We start from the raw sequence: 16,648 nt of genomic DNA, 5'->3' as shown, positions 1-16,648 counted from the left end.
TAAGAAGTTACTTTGAGTACCAAATTAGTCCGTGGAACTCGGTGCTCAGGGATATTGAGGCAAACAGCTTGGGACATTTCACATAAGGTTATACGTGGAAACAATATCACTTCTCATACTTCAGGGCATAACACGATTACCAACAGATGATTAGGAACATCAATGATCAGGAACAAATTTCCTACATGGTTTAGTATTACACAATTAGGTGATCAATACTTTCTGTGCCTCCCTCTAAACTCCTGCCATTTTCCACAGTCGGAGGCAGGATTCTGGTGGATGATCAGTCAGCGCTGGCATGGCAGCTCTTATGTTTTAACTATACTAACGAAAAACCATTGCCTACAGAAATTCCTCACCAGCTGGAAATCGTGGATTATATCTGCAGGGTCACTGCCCCCAAACTGGGGCACTGGGATGTTGATCTGCTCATAGTTCTCCTCAATGTAAATCTTTACATCCTCATGCAACTCCAACTTCCCCTTAAATGGCGAGTAGAGAGAGTCTTCAAAGAGGACCCCACAGTGGAACACGCTCTCCCGGGGAAGCTGTGGAAACTAGAACAAAGTGGAGATGGCACACACACACTCCATTACAAATCTCATAGAGAAACAACACTTCACATGGCACTGAAGGAGGGCACAAAGAAATGCCACTAAGCTCGTTTCACAGAACATGTCCCTGTGAACATTTAGGAACAAGTCTGTCAATGTGTTTTATTAGTCGGGTCACTGCAGTGCAAAAACGTCCCTCATTAGTAGCTGTTTTCTAGTCCAATAGAAGCAGCAGAACCCTCCCACCCACCGTACAAACCGAAATGGAACAGAGTTTACAGCAGTGTTATCTTCCTCCATAGAACAGCTACGGTTGCCATAAGCAGAGAGGTTCATTCTAACTGGACTTGCAGTTTGCACACTTCAATGCACTGAAACCATTTGGAATTTTCTACTTTACTGTAGATATGGTTTCACTCTACCCAAATTCATTACAAGCAGGCACCACTGGACCCTGTTTGTTCATTAACCCATGGATTACAACAACAAAAGTAGGATAAAAGGATGGAGTCTGATCTCCATGACCAGATGGGCAAACTGTAACCACCAGAGACCTTGCACACACAGCCTTGACGCCAGTAAGCTCCACAGTCAATGTTTAGTGGGCTTCTCTCTGTTATTGGATATAAACTATCCTTTGCTTTTGCATGCAGCACACAATTAAGATGTCCAATGTAAAACACTGAATGGGTCATCTTACACTTAGTGCTATTCACCTCCTTTTGTTCAGATAGCAGGGATACTGGATGTTGTCCACCTCCCAGTCAACAGTCAGCTTAAATGTTATGTGACATCAGGCTTTTTGTAAACCAATCCCAACATAAAAATAACCCCAGCAATTGTGTCTACGAGTAAGATGTGAAAAAAATGTCAGAAATCTGTCACGGGATTTAAAGCTCATTTATAAAGACAGATGGAGATAACCTATTTGTATATCTGAAAATGAAGATTAGAAATTAATTTTGCAGCAAGGCAATATATTGAGCAAGGGAACATATAAAAGACAAAATTGCTGAGTGAATAAAAGCTGGACACACAGATCCTGCAGTGCTCAGGAGAATTAATTTGGTAACAGTTGTTCAATAGACAGCAGTCCTCATCACAAAGCCCCTATACAGCTATGACTCGGGGTATTTTTGGCTAGAAATTCAGCTAGCAAGAAAGCTATGCACTCTGCCTCTTAAAATGAGGGCAAGGGATTTTCTTTTTTTAAACAAAGTATGTGAATTCAGCGCTTACGAAAATGATTGGGGGAGGGGAAGTCCTCCTTTCTGCTTCAGCACAAGCACAGAATGTACAGAATTCCCCACAAGAGCTCCATCAATGTCCTTCAGTCGAGTCTCCTTTGAGCAGAAACCATCAATCATACACAGATCTGGCTTCTTATTTTATGTGGACAACTTCGATTGTGACCCGAGTGGGCATCTGAATCTGGGGCACTAATTTACTGCAACTTCCCCTCACCCTCCCTTATTGAGCTTCTCACCCTTATCCAGCCATTTCTCAGTCTCCTGGGCAATCACCTAGCTGTCCTTTCTTCCATGCCATCTCCTATGTGTGGTTTGACCCCACCTAAATTAACCACAAGCCTCTGCCCCCTAGATTTTTAAGATCTCTCTCTCAAAATCCCACTTTGAATATGCTGCCTACAATGACTAGATGATTTGTATAAAAAAATCCCTTTGTTGTTCCTCTTCCCTGACTTCCATTTACTTGTCTGTCTCATTCATTGACTGTGAGCATCTCAGGGCAGGGGCCATCCCTTCTTGTATGTTTGGAAAGTAATAGGGCACTACCACAAGCAGCAGCAACTGGCCACCAATGGCATAGAAATTTTCAAGTCAAGATTGAAATAGCTGGCAGGTTTTGCCCTAGAACCGTGTCTACAAATAAGCTACATTCCCTCCTTCCCGAAATCAACTGAATTTTGGTTGGCCCACCCAGCACACAGATCCTAATAGTCACCAAAAGCTATATTTTACAAGTCACCTTTTCAACAAAGAAGATGATTAATTCATTGTCCTCAAATGTTTCTAGGGACTCATTAGATAAAACCGTTCTATTCAATTAGTGTTGTTTAAATTACCTCTGCCACGATAGAGAAGAGCTGAACATTCAAGAGGTTTCAAAAAAAAATCCCAGCTTTCACATTAAATAGCATTATATTGGGAAGCAGTGTGGCCAAGTGGCTAGAGCACTCAACTGAGATTCCGGAGGTCTGAGTTCTAATCCAAGTTCGGTCACTACTCTGCTGAGAGACCCTGACCAAGTCATTTCACGTGTCTATGCCTGGTTCCCTTGTCTATTTAGATTTACGCTCTTTGAGGCAGGTGCTGTCTCTCTCACTATGTATTTATATAGTGCATGGCACAATGGGGCCCCTAGGCACTACTGTAATATAAATAATACACCAATCTCTTTCTGGAGTTGAGGGCAATCTGACCTACATAACAGAAAACAATTTCCACCCCACCCATGCATATTTAAAGGGGCCCTTACATGTATATTCTTTGCAGCGTATTGAACAGCTGCTGTTTAACTGCTGTGTACTTAGACTAGGAAGGAGGCACCTAACAGAAGGCACGTAATCTCTGCAGGCTTCATGGAAAATCCACACTGATTTGCCAATAACATTTCCTATTGTGCTTTAGTACTAGTATTTGCTATGTGTACTGCAGTAGGGCCAGAAGCCTGAGTCCCATTGTGCTAGGTGCTGTACATACAGATCAGAGAGAGAGAGAGACTCTTAAGCTCCCTGTTCTTTCCAACCTCTTCTGCTCCCTCCTGGCAAAACACTCTTTAAAAATGGCTTATGACTAAGACTAGTAAAGTTACGTTTGTGACATAGGAGTGACGGGACATTTACATTTACCCTGGAATAACAAAAGGCTTCTGGACTGTGTATTCCTGCTATTCCATATACAGGTGAGATTGTATCGAACCATGCCCATTTTGTGTCCACCCAAGTCAGTGCATTTGTAGGCGTGGACACACACACAGCCCAACAGGAATCGGCAAAAGCCATGTGCATTTGCATATAAGCGCAAACTAGCTACATATATTTGCCTATGCAACTACTCTGCACATGCACAATCAAATGTAGACAAATGCATGGGAATCTACTTGCTGGAAATCAGTCTCATAATTTTGAAAATCATCTTAAAGCAACTTCGTGTATAAAAGTCACATACAGCTCCTGCTTTGTATGTACTGAATGATGGAATGCACTATATCAAATGTAACTGCTAATCGCAAGACAGGGCTATAGATAGCTTAAGCAAAGCCAGTTATGTTGTGACACAGTACAGAAAAATCAAAAAGAAATTGTCCTACTGTTTTATGCTGCAAGAAAAAGTTCTGTTGGTTTTGGAAAGTTTTCATGTACTCTTCAGAGCAGGGACTGTCTCTTATTGTGTGTCTGTGCAGCGCCTAGTGCAATGGGGCCCTGATCTAGGCTGGGACAGGTAGGTGCTACCAAAATAAAGTTTCTTTTTTAAAAAAATAAATGAGGCACGTGTTGTGGCTGCTTAAATTTATTTGGGGCGGCGAGGCAAGAGAACTGGAATTTTCAGATTGTATAGTACCTGGGTAATGAAGAAATATCTGTAGACATACATGGATGCAAACACAAGGCCCATGAGCAAAACAACGAGGCCCATAGTCAAGTAGCATAACCCACTGAGAGACGACCTCCTGGTTTGCACTGGGGGAGGCAGCTCCTCCTGTGAAAAGGAAGAACAAAAACATTAGTCAGATGAGGTAGGAGGAGATCAGAAGAGAACAACATGTTGTTTAAAGCCCACACACGGTATTATGAAGCACAGCTAATAAATGCAGATCAGGGTCTTTCAAGGTAATCTCACATGGGTATCCTGCTTATTTTATGTGACAATATCATTCCAGTAAGGATGACAAGGACACACTTCATACCTTTTCTTATATACATATTACTCTGAGCAAGCTGGTCAGATTCCAGAGATTCACCATTTTTTATTTATTTGTGATAAGGATCAACAACAAAGCAAACAGGAAAATTATATAACTAGAAGTTATGGAATAAAATGCCTGATAAATGTAAGTGCATTGCGCCCATATTTGTGCACAACTTTCTTTTAAGAAGTCTGAAAATCATCAGAAGAGCTGAATTTTTCAGGGACAGTCCTTGGAGTAAATAAAAGAGAGGACAGGGATACAGTTGTTTTAAAGAGCTGCCTAATGATAGGGGTGCAATGATTTTATCAACCATCTGTGTTCAAAACATTACCCTAGCTCCCACAAATCATATTCCAATACACCTTTAACACACATTCAAGGTACATGGGGCTTGGAACAAAAGAGAAAAGAGTTTGAAAGAGAAATAAACTCATGCTTCAGGGCATTAGTCAATCTCTGACAGAGGTAGGAAGAAACTTTCCCTAAGTATAGGTGATTCAATAATTTCCCACTTCAGGGACTTTAGCACTTTCCTGTGAAGCAGCTGGCTCTGGCCACTGTTCCCTTTGTTCTGCTCGGGCAGACTATCTTCCTAGCTAGAAATTCCCTTGGTATAGCATAGGCCAGATGAGATGTAGAGACAGTGTTGCCAGTTCCTACACCGTCCTCTCCACAACCTCCAGTGCAGACGGGCATGTCAGGAAGGCAAGAAGGACAGTTACCATCTGGTGTATGTTAGAGCAGCCTCTAGGCTGTACTAACTTGTCTCCAGGAAAATGACTGGCTCTGATAGTCCCACCTCTACCATCCCAGCCAGCAAATAATCTGATCCTACACTGTTAACCTCATTTTTACACAACTTCACTGCACGATTACTTCCCAGCTGAAAAGGGACAGATATTTTAATTATTATTACTCAGGTATATCTGCAAAGACAAGAATGTGAGTGGTGTCAGAAGAACTGCAATCCCCAAGCACCTCTAGGAGAAGCTAACCTAAATTTGTTTTCCCCCCCTGGCTTCCACAACACATACAACTTCGCAATACATTGCCAACTCCCAAGGCTGTGGGATCAGTGCATAATCAATTCTTCACTCCTTCTTCATCGAGAGAGTAAGGAAGTTGAAGAAAACTTAAGCTCTCTCCCATCACAGAGTGAGCAGTTCAAAGCAGTGACTATTCAAACCCAAACAATCACATTCATAAAGGAAGTTAAGGGATCTCTACCAGCAATGCTGAGGTGGGGAAAACATGCCACATGGCAACGGCCGTGAAAAAATAGACTTGGCTGAATATTAGTGATCACAGACATGACGCAGAGAGAGTGAGTGAGGGTGGATTTTAAAAAAATGGTGGTCATGCTACTCAAGCAACTACAGCCAAAAAAAAAATATTAACGCTTATGAGTGAATTACTTAAAACGAGTGCCAGGTTCCTGTAACAGAAAGTGCAGCCACAGCTCTCTCAGCAAGTTGCCTCATGTGGATGCTAACACTGCATAGAGAGGATGAGCTGGGGTATGAGCATTTGGAGAGGATTCAGAAATGTCAAAGCTCATAAAACTCTTAACTTAAAGATTGTTTTCACCTGAAAAATCAACTGAACTGGGCAAATTCCCCTCTCATTTGCCTTTTCACAGTGCAGCGAGAGCAGACTTGCTCTGTGAGAGGAACAGTACAGCAGGCTGCTCTCTCTAGCACAAGGACACAACAGAAAATGGAATTCAGATCTCTGCAAAGAATCCTTGTGGCAAGATAAAAATGCTTGGAATTTTGCAGAAGAAAAAAAAACTTGCTTGAGCCAGGAGAAGCAAAGAAACCATGGAAGAGTAAAGCCAGAGAGTAAATGAAGAAAGTAAGGGTACGTGAGGAAAGAAACTGCCTCACCAGCCATCATGTTCTAGTAGAGCAAGGTTCAGCAAGCAAAAGTTAAAGATGCTGCCTTTCAGTTAAAGGAGAACTATTAACCATCACAAAATACATTGTAAAGATCACTTGCGCCACAGATCATCTCAGCCCAGCAGATTAAATACGTGTAAGGTGAGAAGCAGCATTTGTCACCATGAACAAACTGACACTTATTTGTTTTTAAATTACAATCTGCATTTGAGCCTCTGGGCCAGAGGCAGAGTCACTTATGAGACAGACAGAAAGGAAGCTCTTGGAAAAACTGGTGTACAACCTGCTTTAACCACATCGTTATGCTTTAGAAAAGCATCCACAACTGCTATTGGGCTGTCACACTACTAGAGTCACAAAGTATGTATGTTCTCAGCAACATAACCACTTCCTGTATTACAAGTGGAAATTGCTCATTAGACTCTCTTTAAAAAAAATTCATCACAATTGATTCATTAATAGCTTCTTGCCCTGAGAATGTTTGACTCCCTAACATGGAAGCTGTTTTTCCTTTAACTAATCTTATTAAGAAAGTCAGTCCATCTCAGAATTAGACATAGCATATATCTCAAAGAGAACCAGTACACCACAGGGAAGCCCAGTAACATATCATACTCACACTATTCTTTACTGCAAGTTTTGCAGGGCTAGCATCCTCCCCACCTTTCATAGTTCTAGCATTGGGAAGCATTTTTTTTTTTTTAAATATATATATAAAAAGGTCTTCCACAAAAAGAACCACTCTCTTGGGAGGTCAATATTATAACTTGACAAGGTTAAAAATGTGTCTCAATATTTCGTGTGCAAATTTCTGTTCACCAAGATCTACTTTGCTGACTCCTACACGTCAGATCAGATGCTGCTCATTAGCTCAAGCCCAAGAGCAGTCTGAGAGGAAAGAGTGACCGAGGGGCAGCAAGAGAAGGGCCTTGAGGGAGAATCCTTCTGAACAAGCCAAGCTCAGGAGAAAGCTGAGACAGTGTCAGCTTAATGGAAAGGCAAACCACAGGAAAGGGATAAGAGTTCAACACTAACACAGAGTGTGTGCTATGAGGGCTCTAACCAGTGTAAATCACAGGAGAAGCATCTGGTGTGTGACATTACATCATTGTCCCCTATGTCCCTGGGATTTCACTACATGCTGATAATGCTAATTTAACATTGTAACACAAGGCACACAATCTAGTAGTACAATGAAGGTCACTGTAGTGAGCAAACCACACATTTAAGTACTGACAAAGAATATTTAAACACAGCAGAGCCCAGGGCAGCCTTAGTGAAAAAAGAACCAGCTAATCTGGGATATGTCTGCATTATGGATTTAACAGTAAACTCGCACTGCTCACTGTCTGGAGCAGAGAGGAGCACAAGCACATTTTCCCATGTGGGGGTAGGGAATAGTCCATTACTAAACAAGGGAGCTTGTGTCTATTGGCTTTTACCCAAGTATTCTAGTGAACACTCTGCACAGCACAGGGATAGAGCAAGGCAATCTAAGCTACTGGACCTGAATAATCAACCTCGCTGACTTTGGTTTGATCTGCAGGCATGCATGCGCTGAAAATATTTCTAAATCCCTGCCAGCAGACAGGGCATTGAAATATACAAGAATTCCTGTTTTCTGATAAAACAGGCTCTTTGGTATGGTTCAGTGCTTTGCCTGCTCACAAGAACAGAGCAGAGGAGCAGCATGCGTGTACAGAATGGCAGATATCCTGAACATCTCTGATTTACTGGCAGGGCGGTTCCGTGGACATGAAGTCACCTTACAGGTTGATTGGGAGAGTGCTTAAAATTAAGGCAGATACAAAAATCCTCTCTGTTTGGGGTTATTCTTTTAATTTTAAATAAGCAGGCAGCAGGTTTAAGGGAGAAAAGATCAAGATCAACAGTGTCCTGTTTAACTATTTATGAACACATATAGCAGTTGCACCTATGGGCCAAAAAAGGCAGGGCTCGGTTGGGCTAGGCATTGGACAGAATCTGTGAACACAGTGAGTGACAGATCCAAGGTCTAAAGAGTATCAAAATGGGGAAACAATCAAGTAGAGCTGGTGCTAGGTTTTGTAGAGCCTGATACAACATGCAGGGCCTCAGGTAGACTTCCATAAACCACAGCACACATCTGGGATGGGAGGGTTAGACAGCTGAATAGGCTGAGTTTGCAGCACTTGGAAGAGTGGGGTCAGGGTGCTTCCTATTACTGAAGGGAAGAGGGGGGAACAGAGAGAATCAGCTGGATAGGGAAGCTTCCTGCAACTGGGATGGGTTGGACCTTATGGAGTTCTTTAAGGTGAGGGGTGGTGCCAAGCTATTTGAGAGGGGGAAGTCCTGGGAACAAGCTAGGGTGGGGTGCTGACAAAGTAAGGCAAGTGCAGTATGTACCTGGCCCAAAAAATAAATATCTAGCTACAATTATTTTTAAAATAATAAGCTCTTTGGGGCAGAGATTGTCCTTTTGTTCTGTGTTTGTACAGCACCTAGCACAACGGGATCCTGCTCCATAACCGGGCCTGCTAGGCACTACCACAAAACCAATAAATAGTCATAACAATACTAATACACACATGCCACATGCACAAACTCACAGTGTGCACCAATCTGTGTGCTTGAAATGGAAACTGAAAATGGGGATGAAGCTCCCCATCAACACAGGAATAGCTGGCAAGTTGCAGGAAGGTAAATAATATCCATTTCCTTACAAGTGCATCAAGGAGTCATACATGCTTCCCCTCTGAGCTCTAAGAGGGGGCATGCAGCAAATCTGTACTACCCCTTCTCGTTAGGCATACTTTCAAGTGAGTGGCTGTTTGCATCACAGAAGCGGGGGGAGGGGGGGCTTGCATGTTTCCTGTACATTTGCACCACACACAAGGCTGCGGAAGGAAAGGACATCTGCAATACAGAATAGGGAAGGATGCATAAAGGGAAAGGAGGAACAGAATACAAAGTCCAACACAGGTTCCTGCTAACAGGGGATCAGCAGAGCATTGTAGAGACAGAACATTCATCAACTCACATTACAAGGCAGCCATGCACTCTAGGTTTCTGATACCTGATGGAGAAGGGCTCTAACATGACTCAATCCTCCTTGGGTGGGAGAATGATGGAGCTGAAATTGGGCTTTGTGAAGGCAAAATGTTGGGATTGAGGTTGAAGTGAGAAAAAGCAGAACCAGGAGAGGAAACTTGTCAAAGCTCGGAATCACAAAGGGTAGTGAGGAACCTAACCCCTACTAACTTTCCATGGGAATTGTACACTTAGGTGTCCTTTGTGCCTTTGAACATCACCGCCTAAATGTGTGTAGCATTCTTTGCAATCCTTGGCCTAGAGGACTAGAGTATCATTAACAAAGCACAGTAATGGCAACCATTTAGCCTGGTCTTTAGCTTTGCTTATGAATACTGCATCAGGGTTACGAAAAAAAGATATCAGGTTCGATCTCTCCTTCCTAATGACCATGTGATGGGGACGATAAATGAAAGTGAAGGAACGGAAGTTGTGCCATGTCACACTTTACACCTCTCATAAATCATACCCTACCAGAGTCCTCTAGCTGAGATGGATTTAACTCCTGCCCTTTTCTTGTACCTGTCTCTTTGGCTTTTAAAATAGGTCTATCTGCCTTATTTTGTCAGCTGCTGCCAAGAGATCAAAACATGGGACTGTAACAACATCCCCAGAAAAAGCGTTAAAGGCATTCAGCCTTTCAAAGCATATTGTTTTTTAGTACAGCACTCTGTTTCCACCAGAATGGCATCTAATTACATAGAAGAATGTCATTATTTATCACTTTCCCCTGAAATCTTCTGCGGGGGATTCAAGACATTCCCCTTTCATTTTGGTGTGATCTGCAATTACTTTAAAATAAACACATATTCCTGTTGATAATGCAATACTAAAATTAGCTGTTTAATTGTATTCAGCTGTTTAATGGACTTGTCTAGTTCTATACCAACTATTTCCTTTGCTTTTTTACATTTGCGTGCTATTCAGATTTGGAATCCTTTGTCCTAGATTTATCAGGGTTTAATGGGTAAGAGAGACTGCCTGACAAATGTTCTAAATATGCATCCCAAAAGTGGGGCACATTTGGGGGATTCGAAATAATATAAGATATTTTGATATTCTAAACTGAATTGAAGGTAGAAACTTAGGAGTAGAACCTTGAAGTGGGATGAAGCTTTAAGAGGAAACTCTACAGTCAACAGATAATCAGTAAGACAGAGCAGCATCTACAATAATGCTGGCTATCTTCAGACAGTTGTTTATTGTTTTAAAAGAACAGTCTGTATTCTGGAAGTGTAAGGTATGCTAACAGAACTATAAACACCAGACAGACTGCAAACCATGGGTGCACACAGCAAAATGAAATTCTGGAAACAAATACAGATTTACACAATGGTGCAATTTTCTAATTCTGGCAACCAAAGTGTCAATTATGGGAAGAGATAAAAGGGTCAAGCTACCCATATCCAGGATTTGCAATCATCATTATGCGTCCAATTTCTCCAACATTAGCAACCACTTAATGGAGTTTTAAAAGGTCTGTATGAAAAACACCTTTGACTACTTTGGGAAGAAATAAAATATACTTAACTCTTGTGAGTCTTCTAGCCACGGTGCAGTGCATATAGTAGCGATGGTCAGACCTCAGAAAAGCTCTAGCATACTTACTAAAATCTTTTAGATCATCTTCCTAAGGAAAAAAAAATGTCCCAAAGCTCCCCACCCCCGAATCCCCTTCTTCCAACACCAAAGCATACTTCCCTTCCACCAATCCTCCAGTCCATTACCTTCATACCATGAGACTCTGGCAATGTCAATGTGCATTCAGTATCAGTGCTTTCCATATTTAGAGGCATTACAAAGTTCAGTTAAGTACCAAGGAGTCATCTACACCATAGAAGCTCAAACCAAGTACTTCTGGGGGGGAAGTTAACAGCTAACAGTGGAGTAGTCGTCCAAGGTTTGATGTCAGAGATGGGTAGCAAATTACATACAGGGATCTTAAGGAAGAAAATCCAGTGGGGTGCAGATAAGGAATGGGCTGATGAATTAATGGGTGAGGAGGGGTAAACATTTTTAAAAGGCAAATTTAAGAAGGCTAAGATCTATAGTAGGTGAAATTTCTTCTGAACCACTTCAACAATTTCCCACACTAAGAAAAGGTTTCCCGATACATTAGGATAAGTGCTCCTGCTTTGTATAATCAGAAATGGTTATAAGCAGGTAGGAGAGGCCAGTGAAATAAACAGAAATGGGAAGTGACATATAAGCAGGAGACAGTGTCTTGAATATCGCCAGGGGTGCGAATCAGAGGTGCCATAGTACAGCAATACTACGAAGGGTCCACAACATCATTTCCTGTAGCTAAACAAAGAATCCAGACATCATATGGACCGGGAAGCATTTTTAATGCTCTGATTTAGAAACGAAAAATACTGCATCATAGTTTCCAAGGCAACCAGTTCTTCCTGCGCAAAGTACTTATACAAGATGTTTGTACAGGGCCCCAAACGCAGCATTTCCACTGAGAACACAAACAGTGGTTTTTTGACACAGAGGTGCAGGAGACAAAAAGAAACTGCTATAATTAACAGACTACCACATTTAAAGGCAAAAAGGTCACACAATTAATCTAATCACATCTTTAAACAATACAACCGCATGTGACTAGAAATAAAATTTAACTGCTTGTTTCTAGCCTTTTTGCAGCAATGTGAATTAGAATACCAACATTAACGGCTAATGAATTAAAACACGGCTTTGCTGCTAGATGACAAAGATAGAAGGATGTTAAATATGGAACTTAATGTGACATTCAGAGTTGTGTGATCATGTTTTCATTCTCTCCAATCAGTAAAAAGGGGTTGGGTATTCAACCCTCTCTTTTCCCCAACTTGTCCTTCCGTCAAAGATTCGGGGAACCAAGGGGCTGTTCTATTTTCCCCCTTAGTGAAGAGTAGGGGATACTTGTTTCATTAATATAAATATATCTCTTTGGCAGATGCATAATGGCTTTCAGATGAACTTCTTCCAGCTTCCCTCATGGTTTCCCAGGAGGAAAACCATGTAAGGTATTAGCAGCACTAACAAAGTCTATTCTGGTAGGACTCTTAACAAGATTTCCAATCCCCAAGTAAAACAGAAGTGAAGACAGAAGAGAATAAATGGTTGTGGTACTTACAATAAGGCTCCGAAGGCCATATTAAAGCATTCAAATAAAAGTGGCCTGATTTTCATAAATCAATAGGACTGCAGGCACACAACAACGCTGAAAAATCAGGCCAGTTTTATTTAGATCCTTAGGTATGGATTTCAGAGCATGACTTTGCACACCCAGGTTTGAGAACTCTGTCCTTAAAAAAGGTGAAAAAAAAACCTTATCTAGTACATGTAAACAAGGAAACAAATGATTCAATGCCACAAAAGCAAGATAAATACAGATCAGGCAGCTCCCCGTATTTGCGGAGACCTTCCACTGAGAAAGCCTGCTAATCTCCTTTCAAATACAGATGCCACAATGGATCATGTACAACTCCAACAGAGGGCTTGTCCACATTTAAAATACTACAGCAGCACAGCTGTAGTAGTGCTTCAGTATAGACACGATCTACATCACTGGATTTTTCACACCCCTGAGCGATGTAGCTGGGTCGACCTAATTTCCCAGCGTAGACCAACCCAGAGAAGACCAGCCATTTATGGTCTGACTGTCCAAGCAATGCCAAAACAAAAGCCAAGTAGGTTATTGACTATGATGCGCTAATGAATTTTGCAAAAGAAGAAAAGGCTCTGCAGTCTTGACATGTTTGGAAACAGACAACATGCCAAAAAACCTCCCATCATCAAAAGGGTTTTGCATTTATAGATAAGAAGGTTCATAGAAGGTTGGGTTAGAAGGGACCTCAGGAGGTCATCTAGTCCAACCCCCTGCTTGAAGCAGGACCAATCCCCAATTTTTGGCCCAGATCCCTAGGTAGCCTCTTCAAGGATTGAACTCACAACCTTGGGTTTAGCAGGCCAATGCTCAAACCACTGAGCTATCCCTCCCCCTTCTGAAGTTATTCATCTCTACTAGTGTTTTTGAATCTTGGGGGAATTTTTTATTTTGTACATGAGCAATAGGGCATTTCACTGCTTTGTTGTATCAATGAAGTTAGCAATGCTTTCCCCTTAGACTCCAAGTCCCATTAGTACACACTTCAGGTCCAAATAAATGTACAATTTAAGAACAAATTTGAGCTTCTGTAAAGATATAGGCTGAGATTTGCAAAAACGATTAGTAATTTCGGATGCCTCTGTTTTTCAACACTCAACCTGACACACACTGAAAAGGAGCCCAGCTGGGGCCACTCCTACTCCCAACACTGTACAAGGGAGACTCTCTCCCTAATACAATATGGGGGCAGTAGATCTCAGGGCATCTCCCCTCCTCCCCACCATGTAGATTTAGGAGAAAGTGGCAAAGTGGAGCCAGCCAGAGGCTTCAGTTGCTAAAGGCAGAAGCAGCCAAAAGAGGGGCCTCTGGTCCTTTGGGGTTAGGGCTGCCAAACGTTCAGTTTTCGACCGGAATGCCTGGTCAAAAAGGGACTCGAGCGGCTCCAGTCAGCACCACTGACCAGACTGTTAGAAGTCTGGTCGGCAGCACAGCAGGGCTATGTCGTGCGGAGACAGGGCAGGCAGAGAGCCTAACTCCCAGAAGTGGCCGGCATGTCCAACTCCTAGGCACAGGGAGGCACCATGCGCTGGCCCCGCAGCTCCCATGGGCTGGGAACCGTGGCCAACGGGAGCTGCAGGGACAGTGCCTGCAGGTGTGGGCAGCATGCAGAGCCCTCTGTCCCCTGCGCCTAGGAGTTGGACATGCCAGCCACTTCCGGGAGCTGCATGGAGGCAGGGAGCCTGCCTTAGCCCCACTGCCCCACGAACCGGGAGCCACCTGAGATAACTGCTGCCTGGCCGGAGCCTGCACCCCAAACCCCATCCAGCACCCTAGCCCCCTGCCCCAGGTTGGGTGTTTTTGTGTGGCTCTGTATTGTTACAGACATACTTGCTGACAAGTATTTTGAAATCAATTACCAAAATATTTGAAACTGGTGTGATGTAGTGTTATTTTAACAAATAAAACGTGCAGAATTTAAAAATATTGTGTGCAGAATTTTAATTTTTTTGGCACAGAATTTTAAATCTTTTGGCACAGAATTCCCCCAAGAGTATGATTCGGGTCAGCAAGAACCCAGGACCCAGTCCTAGGATCCTGTTAGCAGGGTAGGTCAGAGCCCAAGTCCCAGTCCCAACCCTGTCAGTTTGCAGTGTGGACACAGGTCAAGGCACAGACCCGAAACAAGTGATCTACGTAGTGCAGTATGGATTCATTAGCACGGCTGAGACACCTGGGTCCAGCAATTGTAAGCCCAGGTTTACAACACAGAATGACAATCAAGTACAGCCTTGGAAACACCGAGTCCACAAGCAGGTTTACAATGCAGCAGAAACAGGGCCTTGGAGAATGTTCTACCGTTTTGACTGGATTTCTGTGCCCTGTGCTGATTGTCTGTTTGCTCCAACCATCCCTCTCCCCGCACAGTCTCTTCACCTCAGTGTTACTCCTCTTACCATCTTCTCCTCTTCCCTGTGCCCCTCCACCCCCTATCCTTCAATGCCCTATTTCCCTTCTCGTAACTGATCCCCTCTTAACTAATTCCATCCAAAAATACCCCGCAAAATTATGGAACACGACAATTGCTGCCATCACACTGTTCACTTTGCTTGTGTGTTTCTCCGCCCCACCCCGGTCTGTCTTGTCTACTTAGAGTGAAAAGTCTTCGGGGCAGCGACCATCCTTCTGTTCTGCGTTTGTACAGTGCCAGCAAATGGGGTCCTGGCCCATGACTAGGGGTCCTAGGAGATAGGGTTATACAAATAATAAACGGAACAAGATTTTCAGACTATAATGAGCTCAGTGCTTTGTGAAAATTGGAAATCTCTAATATGTCTTCAGTTGGACACAAAAAACCATTATTCACTTCCAGAAATCTTTCCCATGATCCTGTCATAGGGCCATGCCACTTGTATCATGCTCCTGCGGCAGGCCACAGTATGACCAGCATGACTGCCTCAGGATCCCTTTTCAGTGTTCCCTGAAACAGTCCAGTCTCTTAGAGCCAACAGCCCTGGCTGGGTTAATTTATTACCAAAGAAAGCCCCCCGTGCACAACACTCCTCCCAGCTCCATAGTCCCAACACATTAAATACAGCCCCAGTGTTCCCCTACCATGCCCTGGCATCTCCCACTTCACCCCAGCTCTCCAGTGCAACCCTGGTGCGCACCACCAGGCACACCCCAGCTCTCCAGCACAGTTCTTGTACCAGGACATGCACTCCGGCCCTTCTGACTGGAGCAAAACCCCACTCTTCCCAGCAATAATCCCTACAGTCTCTCTGCTGGAAGCATCCTTGCCAGGGAAGCATCCTTCACTCCCCCGACCCTCTCATGGTTCCTCTGGGTCCAGCATTCTGGACCTGAACATGTCAGCAGGTAAGCTCCTCCGCTACTACTCTTCTGCCCTCATCAGCCCCTAACTCCACCTCAGATCCAGCAGGCAAATCCCTCTGCTGCTGCTCCTGCCTTCAGTCCTCTTCAGCTCTCTGGCCCAGGCTCCCTGGCTTAGGGACGGCGGCCAGCAAACCCCTCTCACTGCTTTCCTGACTTCTCTCAAGTCCCAAACATATAGTCTCCTATCCAATTCCTCCCTCCCAGGGAGAGCCTGCAGAGAGCTTTCAGCAGGCCCTCCATGGGGAGCTCTTTGCTCCAACCTCCTAACTGAACCCTGGTCTACACGACACAGTTAGGTCAGGATAAGGCAACTTACATCAACCTAATTATGTCAGTGTACACACTACAGCCTTGTCCCACAGATGTACGTGCCCTACTTCACTGAGACCTGGTCTAGACTGGGGGAGCATGAATAACTTAGCTGAAGTCGACATACTTAGATCTACTTACCATGGTGTCTTCACTGTGGTAAGTCGACAGCTGACACTCTCCCATCAACTCCGCCTGCGCCTCTCACCCTGGTGGAGTACCGGAGTCAACAGGAGAGAGCTTGGAAGTCAATTTATCTGCTACTGGATGAGAGTGGGAAGCCTGAGGGGCAGCTGGGCTCCTGGCAGGAATCTGTGTGGAGCGGAGAGCCCTGGCTTTCAGACCCCCACACTGCCACTCTTCATTCAGTGGAAGTGCTCCTGGTGAGGACACAG

General features: G+C 43.6%; 1 protein-coding gene across 1 annotated transcript in view; it reads right to left on the bottom strand.

The window, feature by feature from the left end:
* The window catches only part of ITM2C (integral membrane protein 2C), a 42,724-nt gene that overhangs the window by 9,694 nt on the left and 16,382 nt on the right, over positions 1–16,648 (bottom strand). The window contains exons 2-3 of the mRNA XM_077826988.1: positions 4,139–4,276; positions 360–557 (exon numbers count right to left, since the gene is read on the bottom strand). Of these exons, the coding sequence (XP_077683114.1) occupies positions 360–557; positions 4,139–4,276 (336 nt within the window). The remainder of the gene's footprint in view (positions 1–359; positions 558–4,138; positions 4,277–16,648) is intronic.

The sequence above is a fragment of the Eretmochelys imbricata genome, chromosome 9 (assembly GCF_965152235.1).
Source record: "Eretmochelys imbricata isolate rEreImb1 chromosome 9, rEreImb1.hap1, whole genome shotgun sequence".
In the NCBI taxonomy this organism is placed as follows: Eukaryota; Metazoa; Chordata; order Testudines; family Cheloniidae; genus Eretmochelys; species Eretmochelys imbricata.
This window is presented reverse-complemented; position numbering and strand designations above follow the sequence as displayed.